Raw genomic sequence first — 24614 nt, 5'->3', positions numbered from 1 at the left:
ATCACCTCCTAAATGGAAACTTCCTGCTTTTTTTGCATTACCCACAAAACACTGGGTGTGTATGTGTTTCATTTTGTTTTGGGTTTTTTTTTTTTTTTTTGGTGTTAAAATTGTGGAAGGAATCTCAACATTCCCGGAGATAAAAATAAAACAGAACTTGCCTAGATAAATGGAAAGTTTTTTGGAAAAGTTAACTAAATTTTTACTCACATTTTGAAACTTTCACTACAGGGTTATATGGCAAGAGGTTTGTGGCCTTAGGTCCATGAAAACTTGAGTGCACATCACCCATCATTTCCAGTTGCATGGCCTCTCTCACCCATTTTGTCCATAAAATAGAAATATGATATTCATCTTATAAAGCTGATGAATAAACTAGTGCTATAAGCATCCATGAGTACATTGAGACACTGATGTTGAGAGAAAAAGGCAAGTTAAAGAGAAGTACACTATCAAAATCTTCAAATAAAAATATTAAACTTTGTAAAAACATATATAATAGTAATTATAGAGAAATATATAGAAAACATATTTGTGTATAGTAACAAAAAAACATATGCAGGAATTTTAAATACCAAATTCAGGAGAGGAGTTCCCTCTGGAAAGGAAGAAGGGAGGAGTACATAGGAGGCAGTCATATCAATATATATATATTTTTAAGTTTGAGAGAGAGAGCGTGCACGTGCAGGGGGAGGGGCAAAGATGAGAGAGAATCCCGAGCAAGCTCCGTGCCAACAGCATGGAGCCTGATGCTAGGCTCAATCTCATGAACCAGCGGGATCCTGACCTGAGCTGAAATCAAGAGTCAGTCGCTTAACTGACTGAGCCACCCAGGCACCTCTTATTTTTTTCTTAAGCTGAGCATGCTGGTGTTTGATATATTATTCTTAATACATTTTTATTGATGTTTTTCATTTAAAAAATAGAATTACCAAACGGTAAATCCTGTGATTGAGATAACGCATGTAAAGCATCAGGCATAAAAAAGAAGGCTCAATAAAGATAATAATATTTTGAAGTTTGGGTTTTCCCATACAAATCTCAGATACAGGATGAAAGGAAAACACAAGCAGGTTCTGCAAACCCTGGAACTTGGGTATTTGGAAGATAAGTTTTCTTGGAATAGATGAACTTTCTATACAAGTTTTTAATTTATCTGGAGGTTATTTAGCTTTATTTTTATTTCAAAATTAATTTATTTTATTGTGGACTACTAGGACTAAATAAAGCCCAAGTGTAATCTGAACATTCCTTGATGTGAAGTATCTCCTTTAGCAATGTGAGTGTTCTAGTACTTTACGTTGTGGACATTCACTTTGAAAAATTTTGCTTTCCTCTTCAGCTTAGCAATTTGTTAAAGCTTACTCACCTTGATCTGAGTATGAATCACTTTACTACAATCCCTCCTGCTGTGTTGAACATGCCTGCTCTTGAGTGGCTCGACATGGGAAGCAACAGACTTGAACAACTTCCTGATACTATAGAAAGGTAAAATAAATAATTTTCTATGCTATTGGATGTGTTGAAGCCATCCGTAATAAATAAGAAATAATAGACAAAACAAAGGGGACCCTACCTAATCAATCACAATAGATCCATGTAGTACTAATATGCTACTTTTTAACAGAATATTTTCATTTACTTAAATAAGCCTAAGGGTTTGGGGAGAGAAAAACCGGCTATCTGACGCGACCATATTGACATGAATATGCCAAAAAATAACATTATTTAGTGCATGCCAGGCACTCTGTGCACTTTATGAATGTGTGAGGAAACCCATGTGGAGATGTTAAATTGCTCAAGATCACAGTGTAAGTGTGCAGTCTAGGTTTTGAATGTAGGCAGCCTGGCCCAGAGTCTGTTATGCATACTTGTCTTGCCCTAACTGGGCATATTAATAATTTCTGATTTTTCTCCTAACACTCTAATTCAGATTAGATAACATTTACAGCAGTTCTTTAGGAAATCCTATGCAAATAGTGAAGAATTCACTAAAATACATTGGTTTCTCTTCTACCACCACATGCTGAGAACTGTAGTGTAGGGATTGTCTCTGATGCAGTTTCCCTAATCAGGTAATGTGAAACCAGTTAACTGATACACTGGTTAAAGGAGATGTTATAAAAGATTACCTTTCTTTGATTTTAGGTTAAGAATCAGGGTTTTCATATTATGTATGGATTAATCACAGAAACCTCTTTTAATTCATCAGAATGCAAACTCTACATACATTATGGCTGCAACGGAATGAAATAACATGCTTGCCAGAAACAATCAGCAACATGAAAAACCTGGGTACTCTTGTTCTCAGCAACAATAAACTGCAAGATATTCCAGTGTGCATGGAAGAGATGACCAATCTGAGGTAAAAGTTGTAGACCCAAAAGAGACATGTTCCTTTCTGGTTGCAGAACAAAGTAATATAGAGCAATTTTATGAATTGATTTGAGTTCTCATTCATATGAATGAATATATTTAAAAATCTTTTCCAACTTTGAAATTCTATAATTACATAAGTAGGATTCATATAACACTGGTTAAAATTATTCAAGAAAGAATCCTTGAAACAAAAGTCAAACTGGCATTATCAGCTTTAAGGAATACCCTCGGTTGGTGACATTTTTATGAAAATCGCTTTGCAACTGCTAACAAACCTCATCTACAAATAAAAGCAAAAGGTATAAAAATAGTGCTTATTTTCCTTCTAAAAGACTACTATGGACACAGGTAACCATGTTATAGAGTAAATATGTAAGTTAATTACTCTCAGAACTCCCTCAAGTGTCTTACTTCCAAAATTTAATTTCCTAACAGAGAATGTAAGACATGAGAATTCACATCAAATCCTACAATTTCCAAAACAGAGTCATTCATACATTCATTCATTCATTCATCAATTCAGCAGCTACTGGGTCATGTAATCGATGGTGAAGATACAATGATAAATAAGACACAAGTAAGTCTGTAAAATATACAGAAACTAAGGGGTGCCTGGGTGGCTCAGTCAGTTGAGTGTCCAACTTCTGCTCAGGTCATGATCTCACAGTTTGTGAATTTGAGCCCCGAGTTAGGCTCTGTGCTAACAGCTGAGTCTGGAGCCTGCTTTGGATTTTGTGTCTCCCTCTCTCTGCCCCTTCCCTGCTCATGCTCTATCTCTCAAAAATAAATAAACGTTTAAAAAAAAAAATACACACACACACACACAAACTTTAATTTCATAGCATTAATTGTATGTTTGAGATGCCCTGGAATTGCTCTGGGAAGTTGAACTGTTCCACATTAAATATATGGTAGGAACTAACAGTTGCTTCTATAAGCTTTGAAAATAAGTTGTCTAAATCTAGGGTTTCTTCCTTCTAGAAAAGAAACTTAAAAGATTCTTAGGATTTATCACATCTCACCACGATGTCTGGTTATTGAAACCGTTTTTTTTTTTTTTTTTTTAATTTACCATATTATCATTTGATCTTTCGCTAGGGAAATAAATGTTCACTTCTACGGCACCTATAAAAATACTGTTTTTTGGTGAACTGCTAGGTTTGTCAACTTCAGAGACAACCCACTGAAATTGGAAGTAACACTTCCTCCTAGTGAAAGCATAGATGAAGAAGAGGAACGGGAATTATTTGGCCTTCAGTTTATGCATATATATATACAGGAGTCACGGAGAAGAGCAGGTATGAGATTTCTTTGTAACACAAGCCAAATATTTGGTAGAAGAATGTGTTTATATATAAGTTCCTTTATAGATTTCTCATTACATCTTACCTTTTCCGTCAAATTTTGTCTCTTGGTCAATATTGTGGAAGGAGGGGCCCCTGGGTGGCTCAGTCGGTTAAGCATCTGGCTTTAGCTCAGGCCATGATTTCTTGGTTTGTGAGTCTGAGCCCCGCATTGGGCTCTGTGCTGTCAGCATGGAGCCTGCTTTGGATCCTCTGCCTCCCTCTCTCTGCCCCTCCCCTGCTCATGCTCTCTCTCTCAAAAATAAATAAATATTAAAAAATATATACATATTGTGGGAGGAAAAAAAATGAAATTCAAATCTGTTCACAATTTTGATAAAGGCTTGGAGAGAAATTGTAAATATACAGAAAATTTTTCAAGTAGAGACAGACAGGAAACAAATTTCTTTGGCCAAGCGCTTGAAGCACAACCAGATGAATGAAGATGTGATTCTTTAAATCTTCACTACCTAATTCTATCAGTTTATTATATATTTCTGTGTACTCATGGACACTACCTTCCCTGTCATTTCTTTTTTCTTTCTACAATCCACAAATAGCAACACAATATTCTGCCTAGGGATGACTATTAAGAGAACAGAGATTTTAACCAGTAGTTAAAATGTGAGGTTTTGATATATAAATTTCAATCACTTAGTCTCTGATAATTAAGAATTAAATCACTTAACTAAAGCCTTTAACTTAAACCAAGATTAGAAGAAGCCAAAGAAACAATTCTGTTAATAAAAACATTGAAACTAGAGTAATATAAATCATGGTTTTATAATTCACTAAAATGTGAATTTTGTTTTAAATGTGAAGTTTTTGAATCAAAAGGTTAAATTTATCTTCAGATAGTTACTTTGGAGAATAAGTGTAATCCAAGCAAACAAATGAGTTTTTTAGCTAGAAGAAATCATTTTACCAACATCCAGTGGAGGATGTTAGGAAATGGTCATCTGATCTGTGACAGCAAGTCATAGAAACAATAGCACAGAAAATAGATTGGAGGAAGATAAGTTATAGTTTGGGGCTTAGTTTGGGGTATAATTATGTAAGACAGATGGGGACAGAACTGATGATTGAATGATGAGAAAGAGAAGACTCCAAGATTAATCTGTTTTTGGTTAGAGCAACCGGATGGATGGTGATGCTGAGATGGGGAAATGAAGTGTAGAAGCTGTTTGGTGGTAGAAGTGGAAGAGAAGTAAATTGGACATAGTTGTGGGACATGCAGGAAGAGGCAGTTGTGTAGATCCATCTAAAAGTTCCTGAAGGGGTTTGCTGACCCTGCAAATTCAGCAGGTCAAGAGAATACCAATATACATATCCCACATAGTCACTTCCTTAGGATATCGTAGTAAGGGAAATAAACAAGGTCGAGGAAAACAACAATCTCCACGTATAGCTCGTGTAACGACAAACTTACCTGCGCATAAAGTACTTGGAACCATTGTCAGAAACATATCATTAAGTTAAATGCGTGCAGGGCTGTTATCAGTATAACTCTTATATGTGTGTATGTATGTTTTATGACACATAGTTGAGATTATGCCTGTTGTAGAATATTTTTTATTTCTCGGCATAAATTGTTCAATGATGCAAAACAGATTGTAAGACACAAATTAGCATTCCCTGATCCAGTAAAATCATGTAAATTATAGAATGATGTATTACTTTCATTTATGTTCTTTTGTTTGGCAAGATGAGTAATTAACTTTAGAAATAATCCAACTACCTTACTTTAATAATATTTGCATAAAAATTATAAAAGAGAAAAAAGGTTACAACTGAAGCAGAAATAATAAGACCAACCCTGCCTATTGTTATCAAAAATAGATTTGTGAATTAGTACTATAACACTTAATATTTATTGAGTATTTACATTGTGCTTGGAACTGTTCTAAGCATTTTACATATGTTATCTCATTTGTTACAACAATCTCCTGAGGTAGGTACTATTATTATCTTTACCCTCATTTAAAAAGGAAAATTGAGGCACAAAGAGATTAAGCAGTTGCTCAAGGTCATACCCTGAGGTGGTAGGGTAGGATCTGAATCTAGGCAGTCTCAGAAAACAAGAGATTAAAGTAGAAAGGCCAGGGATTAAAAATGGGCTAGGGTTCTAATTTAGAATTCATGTAATCATAGATCTATTTACAGGATAAAAAAGTTACCTAAGAATATCATTATAGGATCTCAAATTAGTAATTCAGATCTTTGTCTTGGCAAAGGTACCAATGATTAAGACAATTTTTACAAGTAAAGGCAGAAATAATTCAAGAATAATATGAAGAGAGTAACAGTCCTTACCATAGGTTCAATTTAATATCTGCTTGTGCATAGAAACTGCTTATGAGTTAAATGAGGCCTACATGTGAAGTTGTTTTTGGTTTCATTATCTAATTTCCACTTCATTCCAAATTACTTTCCCCAAAAGGAGAGAATATACTTATAGCTGTACTTGTATGTATAAAACTGTCCTTGTTAAAAGATATGATAGCTAATTAACTTCAGAAGTTATCTGCAAATTCGAATTTAATTTGTGAATGAGGTTTATCTTATCTTTTTGGAAATTCTAACTAGGTAATCAATTAAAAAATGAAGTGAAATAGCTTATTTCCCTTGAAAACATCTCTTTAGTTTTGTTGTTTGTCATGGATAAATGCAGCTAATACATAAATACAGGTATGGCTCTGGAAGTCGGAAGGTGAATTCATTAATTGTGAACATCTCTGAATTTGTTTACATTAGAAAAAAATCACAACTGATTATCCTTACCAGATCTAAATGGACAAAAAATCCATACATAAACCAAATTCTCAAATTGGCCCTTGTTATGAACTGATGATTGATCATTACATCTTGAACTTGAGAATTAAAGAGCAGTGAATAAAACCAAGGAAAAAAATTTCCAAAATTAATACAAATAGAAAGTTAGTGTGCTGGTTGTGTACTGATATGTTATGTGTGTTTCAGATAACCAAGTCAACTGTTCAACTACTTTACCAATCTCTATGAATACTGACGGATAATATAACTCAAGATGCCCTGCTGAAGAGAATTACTTTGGGAATTTGGTGAACTCAATGTTTGTACTTCTAAAGTAAAAATCAAAGCTATTACCAAAGTTCAATGAGGCTACAACATTTTTTAAAGTTCACATTATCTGCTATGTAAATTATATTTTCATGAATATAAAAATACAATTGAAAAAATTTTTTTTGGTGGAAGACAGATGTTCAAAATTTCTTTTCCATTAAGCACTTGTTTCTGGTGATGAAGAATGATTTGGTAAAGCAGTTAACAATACATTTTCCAAAGACACCAGAGGATCTGTATAATACTGTAAAGCAGGACTGAAACCTTTCTGCTGTAAATACTCGACTCGGCCTTGGTCAATCAGCAATTTACAAAGATGCCCTATTTTCTTCTTTTCTTCAACAGTAAGGAGCCTAAATCGAATAAACACAAAACATCATTAAAATTTGTAGGAGTTTATGAAAAAATTATTGTAGTCACTTCTATTTATTGATAAAAGCTGCTAAGTAACCCATGATATACTAGGTGCTATATTCCATGTTTCCAAGATACATTTTATTTATGCCACAATAAAAGTGTATTTTAACTTATTCTAAAATTGGATGGTAAAATGCATCTTCATCAATAGATTCTTGATAACATTTATCTAAAAAAAACCTGAAGCAATAACAAAACATTTCTGCCTTAGTGTTGTGCATTTCAAAGTAGTCACTTACCCAGGCAAACTCTCAGTGCTGTCGTCCGTGATTCTGCATCCCCCATCGTCATGCTCTTCACTGTCATCACTGTGCTTATCTTTTCTCTTTGAGGTCACGTTGGAGGCTTCCAAAGATGTTTTTCGCATCCCACAAGTTGCCCAACTACTCATTCGCTGGAAGTAGTGGAAATCCACTGCTCCAAGGCCTAGAGCCCTGAAATATTCTTTGCCCACATAATGTCTCCAATCACACCTGTGGTGACAACAGAGTGCAATAACAATGCCAGCCACAGGGGTCCACTTCTCTGGGACATTTTTCTCATTTCCTTCCTTGGCCAAAGGGTTAATTTCTTTGTCTGTTTTATCATTCTTTCTGCGTTTGGCTAAAGGTTCTTCATTCCTTTCCTCACAACTGGCAGCATAGGTTTCAACCAAACATCGTAATGCAAGATCTGCAAACACAATTATGTGGCCCCCCAAACCACATCATCTTTAAAAATAAGTATTTTTTACATTTATTCAGCAGTATGGCTTCTAAAATCCCAACAATAAAACCTACTTAGCTTTATACTTGTAATAATTCATCCATGAATTATCAATTTGTTCATGTTTGCTGTGTTCTTGTTAGCATCTAATTTTCTCTGGTGACTTATTCTGCATAAAATCTACTTCCCCCCAAAACTGTCTGAAGCTTAAGATCTAGAGTTTGTAAAAACTTTTAGTCCAACTACTTAAACTGGCTCTCATTTTTCCTGCTCTAGCTGAGGAAATGACTTGTACAGAAAAAAATTATTCATCTACACTTACATTCCAGGAAAGTTTTGAGTTTAAGAAACCCAAAGAAAAAAATTGAGGGGTAAGGCATCTGCTGAGATTTAATGTTAGGTGTGAGTAATGTAAGGTGTTCACAGCAAAAGCTGATGAGCTGAAGAGTTGAGAAGAGGGAGTCAGACTGTGGAAAGTAGGCCTCACTGAGCAGCCTTACAGGTATTTATGTATTCATTCAGCAGTTAGTTACTGAGTACCTTTTGTGTGCAAGCTTTGCAATGTAACGATGATTATACACATAAACTTAGAGGTGAATGTACTCCAAATTAAAATGAAAATTTTAAACCTAAAAGCTAAACAAATAGATTTTTTGATGAGTAAGACTATTTCCCACTGAAGACCACTATACTGATGACAATATTGGAAAGACCCCAAAATTATGCTGTGAAACCCATATTTTCTGTCTGATTAGACTGGCATGCTGTGCTTAGTCAATCAGAAATATAAGTATTTTAAAATTGTATTACCCTAAGATGTCACCAGTGACTATTAAGTGATTTTTTTACTAGTAAGTTTAATTCAATATATGAGTTTAAGTCGACAAACATTATTGGGAGAAAGGGATAGCTAATCTATTATTTCATAAACTATTATTTCCTGACAAAATATATTCAGTCACTGTTTTATTTGTATTAGACCTAAGTAAATGATTTTCAGAAATGTGAATACCCAGAAAAACTATTAAAAGAATGAAGTTATTTTAGAATCAGAAGTAGCTTTAACAATCTATTTCAACCTCTGCTTTACAAAGAACTTAAAGGACAAAGCCACACACCAAAGAAAGGGACAAGGACACACAGCAAAGTGGTGGCCAAGATTATTCATTCACTCAAATGCTTACTGTTTCTATTATTTGCCAACCATTGTGTTAGCACATTCCCTGTGCTCAAAAATTTCACAGTCCAGTGGGAGAATTAAACATAGTTAACTAAATTAGCTATTATATAACAAATTGAAACACAATAAGGTAGAGATATGCAGATGGAATGATGATAAACACTATGGAAATTAGAAATTGACACAGTACAGTACATGGGAAAAGTATACAGGCTTTTAATTTGCTGACCAGTAAAGGGGCAAGCAGGAACTAGCAAAGGCTGGAAGGCAGAGGCCACACTGACAGCAGGTTGTCCTGTTAAAGAGCTTGGACTTTAAGCTGTAAGTATTAGGAACTATTGAAGAGTTTTAAGGGGAAAGACATATTAGGTGTGCAGCCAATGGGTCCAAATATTAGTATTTAAAGAACAGGCAGTGGAAGGTGACCATGAGAAAATCAGAAAGAATGGCATAGATGTAGGGGAAGAATCAGGAAAGAAGAATCACAAAGGAGAAGGAAACAATTTTAAGAAGGGCAAGCAACTGCAGCAGAGATTTTTCAGTAAGACAGTAGAGTGATGGAGAATTCAGATAGAGTGAATCAAGAGGGGAAAGTGTGTGGAACAAGGAAAAATGGCCAATATAGATTATACTTTGGAGAAACTTGAGTTAGATGGGTAAGAGTAAATGAGGGTGCTTTTATTCCTCCCCAGGATAGAGTTGGCTTACTTTAGAGGCTTTTCTGAGGGTTAAATGAGATAAGGTACATGAAAGTCCTCTTAAAAACTATGAAGGACAACACAGATATACAATATTCAAAGCCATTTCTGGCCAAATTGAGTAACATTTTATGGAGGCTCCAAGATCCCCGGATGGGAGATGAGGAAATCAGCAGGAGCCAGGAAGAAGACGTAACAGTAGTTAACACTCGTTGAATACTAATATGCGCTAGATACTCACATGTAACCTGGTAAGTTATGTGTTATTATTCCTGTTTTACAGATGAGATAACCAAAGCTCAGAAAGGTTATATAATTTGCCAAGGTTACACAGCACAGCTGAATCCCAGACTATCCGATGCTCTTTCTACTTTACCATGCTACACCTGACAGATCTAAGTGCTAAGATAAGATCTTAGATTTTTTTACCTAGCATTTCTTTTTTCATTTTCCCCAGAATCCTGGTACATAATCGTCTTTTGGTGGGAGAGGTTTCAGAATCCTTCCCAAGCAACTCCTTAAAAAACTCAGTAGCTTCGGGGCGCCTGGGTGGCGCAGTCGGTTAAGCGTCCAACTTCAGCCAGGTCACGATCTCGCGGTCCGGGAGTTCGAGCCCCGCGTCAGGCTCTGGGCTGATGGCTCAGAGCCTGGAGCCTGTTTCAGATTCTGTGTCTCCCTCTCTCTCTGCCCCTCCCCCGTTCATGCTCTGTCTCTCTCTGTCCCAAAAATAAATAAACGTTGAAAAAAAAAAATTAAAAAAAAAAACAAAACAAAAAACTCAGCAGCTTCTGGGGTGGAATTATACAGTCTCCATAAATGATTTGTTTCCTTTTCGGTTGAAATATAACCCAAAGTCTCATGACTCAGTATTTACACAAAAAACTCTTAATTCATCCTGTCAAATGGCCAAAATGAGCAGATAAATAAAAAAATGCTATATTTGATATAACACAGGGCCAGTGCTACTATGAAAATTAATGAGTTTAAGCATAAGTGGTATAAACTACTCAAGAGACTATTTCAATGTTTGGGACCATATAAAACTAAAACTTAATGTGTTTGTCTAGTATGTAAACATCATTAGTATGTTTACGTACCTGTTGCCACACCACACAGATGCTTTCCAATTCCTACCACGGGTAGTTTTTCTTTGCTTAGCAAAGGAATCTTGTCTGCAATAAAAGTAAATGAGAACCGAGTTAGCTCTCTTCTGAGATAAGGCATTCACATGGCATTCTAAAAGAGAGAACCAATTTGAACCTTTAGATTTTAGGGCGTGAAGAGACTGAAACAAAAACTTCACTTTATTGCTGATGAATGAGAGACTCAAAGATGTAGTGACCTGATAAATACCAGCCAGAATTAGAATTAAAGTTTCTTTCTTCTTTTCTTCCCTTTTCTTTCCCTCTCGCCTTTCCTCTCAAGTTAAAGTTTCTTGACTCTTAGGCCAACGTTATTTCTTATATACTGACCCAGGACTTTCCTCTGTAGAAGCCTTTTTTTGCTAAATATTATTAACATATTGATAAAAAAACTCAAAACTTTCCCTGCTAGAAGATGTATTTTGAACAAATAATACAGATGATAAACATATATTAACAATATGTATTATAACATATTATATTCGATATTATAACCGTATTATATGTTATATAGTTTTAAATATATCTTCATGTTCAAAAATAAAATGTTTTCTTAAGCTTTTCACATTATTTTGAAAAAAAGAAAATATTCATAACAGTCCTGAAGAAGTAAAAAAAAAAAAAAGTCCACAAGGTAACGCAGTAAAACGTACTACATTCGTTATGGCCTCCATTTTTTCCCCATTCATTTTCCTTTTTCTAAGATTCCAAAATGAAAAGTATGCTTCCCACTACAAATCCAGCCACAGCACCTAGTACAGTGGAATAGTCCAATGGAAGTACTTAGTAAATTCAACTTTTCTGTTGCTTGCTTTCAAATGTATTATATTACATGCCAGGAGAAATTGGTACCAAGTGGAATAGTTTGCCTGTGTCAGGGAAGATAGAAGTTTAAATTAAGATAGTTCAAGAGACTTACCATCAGTTAGGGTGAAGGGAAAGGGTGTCTAAGAAAGCCCTTCTGCTTTATGCTTGAAAATTACATCATTTCCTCTCTCCCCTATTTCTTTGGGCTTGGAAAATAGAACAGATGAACTTCTGGGAAATGATGGTAGATTGAATACAAGTATCTGGTTTGCTCCCTCCCAAAACTCTACCAAAATGAGAATTAAAGGATTTCTGAAAAGGTATAAACTCACAAAATCTGAAAGAGGTCAAAAGGAGACAAAAGTGGGAAAGGCTGAGAATTAACCAAATTTATTCCACAAATCTTCAAAAGGCTTAAGAATTGGGGGTATCAGGTACCTTGGAAGTGGAGCTGAGTAGCTACAATAGTGTTGGTGGAAAGTCTACTTAAGTAGTCAGATCCCCACCTCATAGCTACTTGGTGAGTACCTCTTTCCCACTTGGTAGAAGACTATGCATGAATTCTCTGGAGCATCAGGAGGTCAGTGGATTGAGGGACAATAGGAAGTTGAGAGTTGAAGTATGGTAAAGGAGCAGGAATAAGTGAGTTGTGCATATGGATTTCCCCACTGGGTCCCAGAATGTTTGCAATCAGATCTTTAACCTGTAGGTAGGTGATCAGAAGATTCTCCTCTGTGGAATCTGACCAACTCAAGAGGAAAGATCACATCTTAGGCAGATCACCCCAAAGTGGAGCTCAGAGTCAACAATTCCACCTGAGGACTTGGAGTTCTGAGTCCCTCAATCCTAAGAACATACCATCAAGGAGCACTAGCTGTTTAAGGACAGCCTCTAAGTTGAAAGAGACAGACCAAAAGAAATGGAAAAGAGCAAATTGGTGAAAGCAGATTATGAAGGGAGAATAATTCTTAAAAACCATTATTAATATGCTCAGAAAGGTAAGATACGGCAATTAAGAGAAAAGAACAAGATATAATAAATTCAAAGAAAAAAATCTTAGAAATGAAAACTATGATAGGAGAAATTAATTGGGAAAATTTTAGAAAGTATAGAAAAGATACCAAAAGACATAAAACAAAGAATTCAAGAGGAGTAGAAAACCATCCCAGTAGGTCTAATAGCTAAATCATGAGAAAAAAAAATTTTTGAGACAGAAAGAGTACGCGAGAGAGGCAGAGAGAGAGAGAGGAAGATAGGTTCTGAACCACCACTGCAGAGTCTGATGTGGTGCTTGAACCCATGATCTGAGATCGTGACCTGAGCCAAAACCAAGAGTCAGATGCCTAAACAACTGAGTCACCCAGGCACCCCAAATCATAGGAATTCTTATGTAAAGGGAGAAAAGAGAAAGTGGTGTAGAGAAAATCATGAAAGAAAGAATGCCAAGGAAATTTCCCAGAAAGCTGAGAGTACTAGAATCTCTAAATCAGGATTTTTCATCTTTGGCATTATGGACTTTTTGGCCCCAATAATTTTGTTGTGGGGAGCTATTCTATACCTTACAGGATATTTAGCAGGCCTCTGGTCTAGGAAGCTCTCTGGCCTGTATTAGATGCCAGCAGCATACCCACAGCTATGACAACCAAAAATGTCTCAGACATTGCCAAAGTACCCTGGTGGACAAAATGGGCTCCAGTTGAGAACCTCTGCTATAAATGGAAGAGTCCAGCACAATGGATAAAAATATAACCACATGAAGGCACATCCCTGTGAAAATTCATAACACAACAAAGAAGGGCCTATAAAATTTTAACAAAAAAGCAGATCACATACAAGGGAACAAGATTCAGAATGGCACTGAATGTTTAAACAATACTAGCGGAATAAACTTTCAAAATTCTAAAGGAAAATGATTTTCAACCTTGAAATACAAATCCCCAGGCAAGTCAAGTGTAAGCCAAAATAAAAGATATTTTCGGACAAGGCAAGGTCTCAAATGCATTGTTTCTCAGGAAGCTATAGGAAGAGGTGCTCTGCCCGAAGAAAGAGTAACTCAACAGAGGAAGATGTGGGAAAAAATATGGAAAAAGAAATTCCCATCCAGAGAGTCGAAGAAATCCCTAGGATGAGACTGAAGAGAGTTTTAATGCTGATCATTGTGCGCCAAGAACAGAGGGCATCCAGTCTGGACTGGAACATGTCTGAAGGATACAGGGGAGAATTATTTTAGGAAGATGGAAAGTAATAGAATTCTTGATGAATGTATTACAACAAATACATTTTTAAAAGACCAAGTAAACAAAATTATAAATTATTAATTTATCAACAACAACAAAAAACTGTACAGGAAAAAGTAATTTAATACATGTTCCTGTGATAAAAAAAAATGATGATTTAATCTTTAGTGCATATTAGAAATATGAGGATTGGGAAGTGTTTGCACTTGAGAAGGGGCAGGAGTAGAAAATCTTTATCTTCCACTGGGAAAAACCAGCAGATAATGGTTGAAAAAAAAAAAAGGAGCAGCAAAAACAAAAGCCTGTTGTTAGACACTTGAGATAAATATAAAAATTCACCTGTAAGAGGTAAATGTGGTTGGATTTAAAGAGAGAACCATGGCAGGGAGGAAGTGGTTGGTGCTGTTTTTATAAAAACTTGAGAACTTGTAGCACTATTTGACTCTTGACCACACATATGTAAGTCTAAGAAAAGCCCAAAAAAGAAAAACAATAAATGAAGAAAAAACAAAGTGGGGATGTCTCCGGTGAACTCTTTCAATAGAAACTTCCTGTTCTTTCTCTTTACCTAAAATGATGAATAGTCAATTCCAACCGTGCCCCCAGGAAGAGAAGTCCTCTAACTGAATGTCATCTTTTCATTTCAAAATTACCTTTAATCCCTCTCAGTGTGTCATTAAGTCTTTTATTTTCAAAATTAAGAAAAAGCCAAAGTATGGAAGTCTGCAGATCATGACCTGAGCCAAAGTGAGACACTTACTTGACCAAGTCACCCAGGCGCCCATATGATTCACATTTTCACTGGTGGCTATATTTTTAGGTAGGTCATTGTTTAGCAGGAGAGAGATTTTTCAACTGGTACAAATTCTGAAAGGGCAGTAGTGAACCAGATTGTAGATATTTGCTCCCTATTAATCTCTCTTATTTTGGTTTAAAATATGGAATGGGGGCACAGAGTGGGCACAGAATAGTCATATAGAAACTAAGAAATATGGTAGGCTACTTTTCAGTATGCTTAATAAGAATTCAACACCCACCATAAAAACTTGTCTAGAATTTTCAATTTTAGAAAAGTAATATACTCAGTTAAATAATTTTAAATACAGTGATTTATATATAAATGCTGGGTTGCTTCACAAAGCTGTATTAATTAGTGGGATGGAAGAGGTTACTAGGACATGTCTATATTAATATAAAAAACTACAAAAAGGTACAGAAAGGCACAAAGAATAGGACTGAAGGGGGTGTGTGTGTGTGTGTACAAAATGGGACTTGTATACAGAGAGATGAATTATTTCCTTTGCTACTTTCTAGGAAGTATCTTTTGCCATCAGCTAGACAAAGAACTACCTTAATTCTTTAACAGTTTAAGTAAAGTCATGTTAATTATAGGTAGAAGGCTAGTGTATGGTATGAATAGACTCATAATTAAACAAGACAAACAAATAATATAGGGACATATTATTAACACTTTTAAACTCTTTCCTAATATGACACTTCATTTCTAATTGATACTGAAACCCCATTTTAAAAAGTTCCAACCCTGGGGTGCCTGAGTGGCTCAAGTCGGTTGAGCGTCCGACTCTTGATTTTGGCTCAGGTTGTGATCCGAGGGTTGTGGGACCGGGCCCGTATCAGGTTCCATGCTGAGCGTGGATGGAGCTTGCTTAAGATTCTCTTTCTTTCTCCCCCTCTGTCCCTCTCCCTCGCTTGCATGCTTGCTCTCTTTAAAAAAAAAAAAAAGGGAAAAAAGTTCCAACCCTAATTCAATTTACATTCATTCAAATGTTAGATATAACATTTTATGTTAACAACGCATTAATTTTAGTTTGTCTTCACTGAAGCACTGTTCTGCATGATTGGATTTCAAAGCAACCCTCAGAATTTGAAACTTCTATGATTTATGGTAGAGCAACTGAAAGTTATGCAACTTACTCAAACACAAGTGCTGAATATCAATTTGAAGTCTCTCAAACACTGAATTTTTCTTCCTGTGTTTGCCATCTACCTGCACAAAAATAACATTATCATAACAATGGTTTTTTATATTTAAAAAGATTTCTATTTGTTTTCAAAATTTGGAGGAAATAATTTCCCATCTTATTTTTTAATACTTAAAAAACAATCACTAATTAAAAAATTTAAGATTATATATTCTTTGATGAAAACTCTAAAACAGTATCATACATTTTTAAAAGCCTTGAAAATTTTATAAATTTTTATGTTATCATTATTTCCTTTAACTCTAAAATGTCCCAATTCACTGATGAAGGAACTAAGGTTCAAAGATGTTAAGTGACTAACCTAAGGTTATTTGCCAGCTCCTTTGCCTTTGCTAGCCCATAATACACTATTTTTGGCTCATTCCGTTTACTCTCTCTGAAAGATCACAATCACCATTCTGATCTATGTCTATGTGCCTATGACTTCCAAATCTACACTGTGGCCCAGATCTTTTTGATGAGCACCAGGCACATACCCAGTTGTGAACTAGAAAGTTCTACTTCAACAGCAAAATCATTCACAACTAAACTCATTTCTCTCTCCGAACCTATTCTTCCTCTTCTCCTTGTATATTCCCTATTTCAGGTAAAAGGCACCACAAGTCACTTAAAGCCATAGTGTCACCCGAAATAACTCCTCTCTCATACTTAATGACTAATAAATCAACAAGTCTCCTTGCTTCCAAATACTTAACATTTCTCACACTTTTTTTCTCTTCTCCATCCTACTGCAACAGCCTCAGCTCTGGCTCATGTCTTACTTGAATTACTGGATAATTAATCTTATCATTAATCTCTCATTAATCTTCTGCTATATCTTTAATGGTACTGTTAGGATGAACTTTTTTTTTTTTTCAACGTTTATTTATTTTTGGGACAGAGAGAGACAGAGCATGAACGGGGGAGGGGCAGAGAGAGAGGGAGACACAGAATCGGAAACAGGCTCCAGGCTCTGAGCCATCAGCCTAGAGCCTGACGCGGGGCTCGAACTCCCGGACCGCGAGATCGTGACCTGGCTGAAGTCGGACGCTTAACCGACTGCGCCACCCAGGCGCCCCTAGGATGAACTTTTAAAAAGCCTTTCTTGGGGCGCCTGGGTGGCTCAGTCGGTTAAGCATCCGACTTCGGCTCAGGTCACGATCTCACGGTCCGTGGGTTCGAGCCCCACGTCGGGCTCTGGGCTGATGGCTCAGAGCCTGGAGCCTGCTTCCGATTCTGTGTCTCCCTATCTCTGTGCCTCCCCCATTCATGCTCTCTCTGTCTCAAAAATAAATAAACATTAAAAAAAAAAATTTAAAAAGCCTTTCTTGGGGCACCTGGGTGGTTCAGTCAGTTGAGTGTCTGACTTTGGCTCAGGTCATGACCTCATGGTTTGTGGCTTTATGCCCTATGTTGGGCTCTGTGCTGACAGCTTAGAGCCTGGAGCCTGCTTTGGATTCTCTCTCTCTCTCTCTCTCTCTCTCTCTCTCTCAAAAATAAACATTAAAAATAATAAAATAAAATAAAACAATAAAAAGCCCTTTTAGTTTCTTCACCAACTTTTACATTTACATATTCTTTCAATCTCCTCTCAGCAGTTATTTCCTCTAGGAAACCTTCTGTGACCCACACTACACTAAGGCTGGTGTTCTATCTTCATGCTCCTAAGGGCTTCTGGTACTCACCATTATCGTAAGAGGCTTATTAGCAAACTGAACCGAAATACTCGTAAGTCTACCCCCTAGATGTAAGCTTCTCAAAGACAAGAACTAAACTTGTTCCCCTGTATCCCCAGCATGTAGCCGACTAAAGTCAAATGCCTTCCCTTGGCATAAAATATGACACCTTCCAGAGTCTAGCCCTCGTCTCCCATCTCATCACCACTCAACTCTACTTGGAACCATGCATTCCCATCATAGAGAAATGTTTCCATGTTTCCCTGTTGTTTCAGGTATTTGGTTACGTTGTTCATACTTCCTAGAATGCTTCTTAAACCCTCTATCTAGGAAATGTGATTCTCCTTTCAAGACAGAGCTCAGGCATCACCTTTCCTATATAGCCATTTGCATCCTTTCCCTGAAATAAAACATGTCACTCCCTCTTCTGAACCTACACTGTACTTTGTACAGTTTTTTTTTTCATATTTTGATACTTCTCTGTAATTCATTTGTCTTTCCTTTCTAAATATAAATAATAGAGTGTAGGGACTTGTCTTGACTTCCACTCAATGTCTATCATGGTGCCTAATGGTATGTTCAGTAAATGTTTACTGAATGAATAGTTAGTAGGTGGCACAGGTAGGTTAGGACCCAAGACTTTTAACTCCTAGCTTGAGCTTGGCCCTTTCCACATATTTTCTTATCTCTGCAAATAGTTTTAAGAACACAGCTCAATGGACTATCAAAATTTAGATTAAAAAATGACCTTCAGTTTAGGTCATGAATATAATCAGAATAAAAAGCTACATCAAATTAATGCAAAACATTCATTTTCTTAAAACGACATGTTTCTCAGTATCATTCTTTCTTTCTTATTTTTTTTTTAATAAGAAAAGTGCAGCTTGGTTATTATAATATACTGTCATGGTTTCACTTGCCTTGAATCTCGTGGTCACTTTTTCTACTAGGATGAAGTGAACTTTTTCAGCATCTTTTAAGGCAATATCAACCCAATGAGACAATTTTCCTTTTCCTGCTCCAAACTCAACAAAACATCTTCTTGGACCAAGTAACTTTAATTTTTCAATGTTACCTAAAATAGAAGCCTGCAAACTTCACAAGATTATTTTATAAACTAGAGCAAACACATTTGGCTCAAGGGGGAAAACATCAAGGTAATTTCTACACATGGCAGCATGTGCACATTGGTAATTTTTGTTTGGCTTTAAATTTTTTTCTCTTGCTTTAAGATTTTTAAAACACAGTACTCAGAACCATATCCATGCCAAAAGTTTTTAATATATGTTTCCACATATTTTTGAAATGGAAAGATTCTGTACTCTGAAAGATAAACTAAAGAAAATCTCATTAATAACTATATTTAGAAAGAATGTTAGCTTTTGACAAATGAACAAAAGGCCAATTTTAGCACAGTTACTATGGCCTAAACATACCTGCTGTTTCAGGTGTTTGGTTGCAGAATCACCATTTTTAGGGTCATTAAGGGCATCATGCAATGCTGGATGGGACATAATTTGATCTTTAAGTGTAGAGTTCAAACCTGTGCCAAATATAAGCACAATAGCTTAAGCAACCAAACATGAAACCGTAGGGCTCTGAACAATGGTAGTAACATTTTTTAAAGCACATTGGTATCAACTCATAAAGCACCTAATTATTCCAAAAATTTTAACTTGCAACTGGAGGCAGACTTACCTTCGCTTGCTCTCCGCAATTTCTTAATTAAGTTTTCCAACTGCTCTTCAGAGAGAGAAGAAATTGGAACCTATATACAAGAATGGGGTATGAGCTGGTTTGGGAACTAACCATCACTAATAATATGGATTCTATAGAAAAAATACATTCTAAATTCAAAACAATTAATTTATTCCAAACAAAAAGTGGAACATAGCTTATTCCCAGTGTGGAGACAGCTTACAAACACCTTTTAAAATTAAATATTAAATCAAGTACTTACTAATTGTTCAGGTATTTCTGTTTCATCTTTTAAGCCTGCATTAATATCTTGAATAAAGAAGTCCTTAATAAAAACAAAACCACAACAATACTGTTATTAATGTGAAGAGCTCACAAAAATTAAGCTGAAAAACTGATACTTCTCTTTTTCCCATACCCTGTACCTGCCATCCTCCCTTTCTCCCATTTAGGAATAAAATAATCACTGAGCACCTACTGCGGTCCTTAATTTGCTTTCGGTGTCAAGGATTCACCATAGCAGAGAACACAACAAAAATCTCTATGTCCTCATGGATCTTATATTCTAGTGAGTCGTTATCTGAATAAATGTGTATAGTCTGAAGAAACTCATTAGTAATTTTTGTTAAAGTTTTCACCTGTCTATAGCATATAGACTGAAGGTTGTCAATTTTGTGTATGGTGTAAGAGTAAAAAACAACTAAGTACCAACTATATACGGCTATTTAGCAGAGAAGCAGTAGGTCCAAAAGCAGATAAGATATAGATATTACAAAGCTTTAGGTCTGGTTTCTTCTATTTTATGTATTTTTGTGTGATATAATAAATATCTTTAATTTTTTTTATTAAACGGTGGGAACAGCTCACCCTTTAATGTCAGTGTCACCTATAGTTCTGTCCTTAGTCTCATGCTCTATCACCTGCTACCTCTTGAGTCTCCTCTTCTACTCAGCTCTCCCCTTATATTCTATACTCCAGTCATGTGCAATGCCCAATCCCAGACAAGGCTATCAGCTCTCTCACTTCTAGGCCCTTACATATGTTTTTTTCCCTGTCTGGCAGGTTCTCCTTTGACCTGTAGGTCTCATATGTGATACTCCTTCAGAGAAGCGTCCTGACTCCTTCCCCATCTCTTTCACCCCCTATTTCTCCCAAAAAAAGGATTAGGTTCATTTCCTTTATTCTTTCATAGCACTCTGCACTTAATCAATTTTAACATAGACAATATTGTATTTTTTGTCTCTCCCACTAGACTGTAATGTTCTTATAGCCAGGGTGCTTGGTACAATGTCTGGCATAAATGTTCAATTAATATCTGTGGAATAAACAAGTTCCTTCCTCACCCTTCTAATCTCTTACCCTGGGTAACTTAAAAATCCAAGGCCTATAACTTGTATGTATTTGACCTCCAAATTAACTATTCTACTGACTTTCAGACTCACATATCCAACTCTCAGTTTTTAGCCACTGAGTTTTATTGATTCTGCTACCTAAATAATTCTTGCATTTATTCTCTACCCTTTTCTATTCTCTTTCATTTAGTCTCTTATCATGCCCCATCTGGATTTCAGCAACAGCCTTTAACTAGTCATTCTAATTCCAAGCCATCCTTCCACACTGCTCTGAAAGTTTTGTAAGAGGTAAATATGGCCATTCCATTCCCTAGCTTAAAATCTTTCAGTAGTTCCCCACATCTTTCAGAATAAAGTCCAAGTTCCTTGAAAGTCTCAATGTAGTTTCTCAATTTCTGCCTTTGCACATACAGTTCTTTCCACCTAGAAGGACTCCTCTTCCTTTTCTTTGCCAAATCAAGACTCAGCTCAAGTGTTTTTCTCTCTGGGAAGTTTTCCTTGACCCCTTGGCTATAATTTTAAGTTTTATACAAGTCTGTGCTCTTATCACATATTTACTTCTTTGATTGAACTTATTAAATAATATCCCTTATTTACAAGTTTACTTTCAAACTCCTTAAAGGCTGGGACCATATTTTATTGAAATAAATTTAGTAAGCACTAAATAAATATTTTGAATAAATTGTGAAATTATTTTCTAAATGACACTCCTGTTGCATAAAATTCTATTATCTGAATTAGGACTATAAGTGGATTCATAGTCTATATATATACTCAAATGCATTTACTACATTCAAGTCTCCTGAGGCCAGAGCCTTGTTAAATATTCACATTTGTAATCAACTAAGTACACATAAACATTATATACCACACATTTCACCACTCAGTTTTACTAATCAAACACTTACAGGTTTTGGCTTCTCTCTTGAGTTACACTTTTTCAAATGTTTTGCTAGTTGATCTTCATATACTGTGCTAAATTTAAAGAGAAAATTATTTAAAATAAGACTTGTGACAGTTAATCTTTCTAGCATAGAAAAACCCTTATCTGACCCATACTTACTGTTTTGGATCTAAAGGACACAGAATTCTCTTCCGAGCATTTTCTTCCTAATAAAGAAAAATGATGTATTTATTTGTATAAAAAAAAAATCACGTTCGTTGCTTACAGATACTAAATATAATTTCAGTGTAATCATAAGCTTATGCATTCCCAAAACAAGGTAAGGAAACCTTAAAAGGACATTAATAAAACACTGGCAAAATCAGGTCACAGAGTTTGACAACAAAAATCTCCAACATAGCTGGTTTATGTATACATGAGCAAATACTGCTTTGGACAACAAGGGTTTATAACTTCAAATAGGTTATAGAGAAGGTCTACTTATGGAATTTTGAATCTATAATAGCACTGACTATAATTTGCACTATTACTTTAGGCACCCCGAAGAAAAATCTGCTGCCGATTTAAAATATGACATGTGATGGATTTTAAGGTGCATTCTGATTTCAGAAATGTTAAAATGTGAGAAAAAGAAGTTATCTTAGAAACAATAAAATATGGTATTTTAACCATTTGGTATGTGGCCATAATCCTACTGACTTTGCAAGTTTTCAGTATAGCAGAGCTATAGCCCATTTGTTTCTAAGTTACGTGAATTTAACTACATGTGCTAGAAAAAAACCAAAGGAGAATTAATAGTGCTAGCAATTCTATTCAATATTCTTATGAATCTGTATGCAACAGGATAGTGTAATAGTTAAAACCATAGGTCAGTATAGGATTGCCAATATTGATCTATCAACTTCTAACTCAATGACCTGAGGTAGGCTCATTGCCTCATCTAAAAGATGAGAGTATGTCTCACCTCCTAAGGCTTGTAAGAATTAAGTGAGCTAATATTAAAAGTACATTTAAAAAACTTCTTGGCATGTCGTTGGCCATATAGTAAATGCTAACTGTTCACTGTTATTAACAATTCTTTTTTCAGTTTATTTCAGTTCTGAATGCCTCCCAGTATACCCATGAAATGACTGAATTTCATGGGAAAGCTAAGAGACTTTTCAATATTTTTTGAAAAACTGTGCATTATTCTTCCTTATTTGCTGACTCTAAAATACAACCTCCAAGAAAAGGGAAGACTCTACGTTGACTCCCCAAAGCCTAACCATAGAGTTGGGGGAAAAAAGCACTTTTATTATTTGGGTTTAGAAACTGGGTTTCTCAACCTTGGCGCTACTGACATTTTGGGCTGGGTAATTCTGTTTTGTGAGGGGCTGTCCTTTGCATCATAGGATATTTCGCAGCATCTTTGGCTTTATCTATTAGGAGCCAGGAACACTCTCCTCAGTTGTGACAACCAAAATGTTGCAAACATTGCCAAGGGTCTGCTGGGGGGCAAAATCACCTTCAGTTAAGAAGCAGTGGGTTAAGAAAACAACAACAAACAGTGGGTAAAAATGTGTACAAGTGGTCTCAACTACATATGATACTTAAGACAAAAAGATGGAAACATACACCCCATTATATCATAAATCACAGATTCAGTAGGATGCCACATTGAAAACCAAATCGTGTCATGCAAAGTGTTTTCACTTATCTTGCAATTTTTCTTCAAGGGACCAATAACAACATTCCTTCCTCTCCAGGAATACCAATCAGTTTGTAAGGATCTAGTCATATTCTACTACTGTCACCAACTGCATTCATCTTCCAGATGTCTCATTAAGGTGAAGTAGAAGGTTTCAGAGTGAGAACAAAACTTTCTTCTATCAGAAATCCCATTTTTTGATCAAGGCATGCTTATCTCATCTTTAAATATGTAAGTGGACTGGGCAGTTTAAATACGTGTTCGAGGGTCAACTGTTATCGTTTGACAGTAAAATTATATGTATAACTGTATTATCAAACAAAATTGTACCCTTCCTGTTACCGATTTGAAAAAGAGCCAATTCTTACATGATTTTAAATCTTTCCTTACCCCTTTCAGCAGTTATAAGTTACTTTCAAAAGATTGTACTCTAAATAAATATTTCTTACGTTTTTATTTTAATCACTCGGTGCTCATTAGAAGTGCACTCCTTAATCCCCATCACCTATTTCACCCATCTCCTCTTTGGTAACCATCAGTTTGTTTTCAACAATTAAAGACTCGTATGTATAAATAAATTTTTTTCAAAAGTTTCTCAACCGCATTCACAAAGAAGTGATTATCACTCACAAAACAATCAGAACACGATTAGTGAAACCTTGGGATCTTTGACCACTATTCTTTCTAAACTACCTTTACCCCTCAGGAAAGGGGAGAGTGGGCGGAGTGTAAGAGACGGTAGTCGAGTAAAATTAAGATCTAGTATTGCCAAGAGTTAGGATCAAAATGAACGGGTTATTACTGGCGCTGCTCTACTTAGTACAAGAAACCACTGCACTTCACTAAGACTCATCATCGCTCCCTAGGGAGAGCAGGACTGCGCTTAGTACAGGAAAATCTAGAATATCCAGGGTGACAGCAGAAATCTGTCAGAGGCGAGGGGCCGGACCAAGAAACTTATTTCCAACTCTCGAGAGGGTAGGGTAATACCAGACCTCCGCGGCTCCAGCGTGTTCCCCACAGAACCTTTTCCCCGCTGCCACCACCATCCTGCAGAACCGCTTCTTCTTTTCTACGTAGTAACTGCATCGACCCTCAGCTGGAAAGTCAGTCGTGTGGGGGGTCGACGCAGAAGCCGCCATAATTCAGGGTTCGTTTGGGATGGCAAACATTAGGCGAAGGGAAGAAAAGTTCTCCGCTTCCCTTGGGTCCTCTTCCCTTAACAAATATGGCCACCGCGAGTCCCGCCACGCAGGCTAATACCCGGAACTGCCGGCCGTCTCCTGCAAAACCGGAAAAAACTGA

The 24614-nt window shown here is 36.1% G+C and overlaps 2 protein-coding genes across 8 annotated transcripts in view; one reads left to right on the top strand and one right to left on the bottom strand.

Moving 5' to 3' along the window:
• LRRC39 (leucine rich repeat containing 39) overlaps positions 1–7362 on the top strand; it is a 29571-nt gene extending 22209 nt beyond the window's left edge. For both annotated transcript variants that reach the window (XM_027058499.2, XM_015073838.3), the window contains exons 6-9: positions 1343–1488; positions 2213–2365; positions 3538–3677; positions 6702–7362. In XM_027058499.2, the coding sequence (XP_026914300.1) occupies positions 1343–1488; positions 2213–2365; positions 3538–3677; positions 6702–6757 (495 nt within the window). In that variant the 3' untranslated portion in view covers positions 6758–7362. The remainder of the gene's footprint in view (positions 1–1342; positions 1489–2212; positions 2366–3537; positions 3678–6701) is intronic.
• Positions 5447–24598, bottom strand: TRMT13 (tRNA methyltransferase 13 homolog). 6 transcript variants are annotated; one of them, XM_015073836.3, is made up of 11 exons: positions 24305–24598; positions 21782–21828; positions 21627–21693; positions 19629–19691; positions 19367–19436; positions 19105–19211; positions 18589–18756; positions 15946–16018; positions 10922–10996; positions 7481–7913; positions 5447–7177 (listed from the first exon to the last, which is right to left on the bottom strand). In XM_015073836.3, exons 1-11 carry the CDS (start codon positions 24449–24451, stop codon positions 6982–6984), a joined length of 1446 nt encoding a protein of 481 aa, XP_014929322.1. In that variant the 5' UTR covers positions 24452–24598; the 3' UTR covers positions 5447–6981. The 6 variants fall into 6 exon arrangements, with proteins under 6 accessions (XP_014929322.1, XP_053070485.1, XP_053070487.1 ...); XM_053214510.1 differs by having other exon boundaries at positions 15946–16014; positions 18585–18756; positions 24305–24451; XM_053214512.1 differs by lacking the exon at positions 18589–18756.
• Positions 24599–24614: the final 16 nt, after the last annotated feature.

This window comes from Acinonyx jubatus, chromosome C1, assembly GCF_027475565.1.
Source record: "Acinonyx jubatus isolate Ajub_Pintada_27869175 chromosome C1, VMU_Ajub_asm_v1.0, whole genome shotgun sequence".
Classification (NCBI taxonomy): Eukaryota; Metazoa; Chordata; class Mammalia; order Carnivora; family Felidae; genus Acinonyx; species Acinonyx jubatus.
This window is presented reverse-complemented; position numbering and strand designations above follow the sequence as displayed.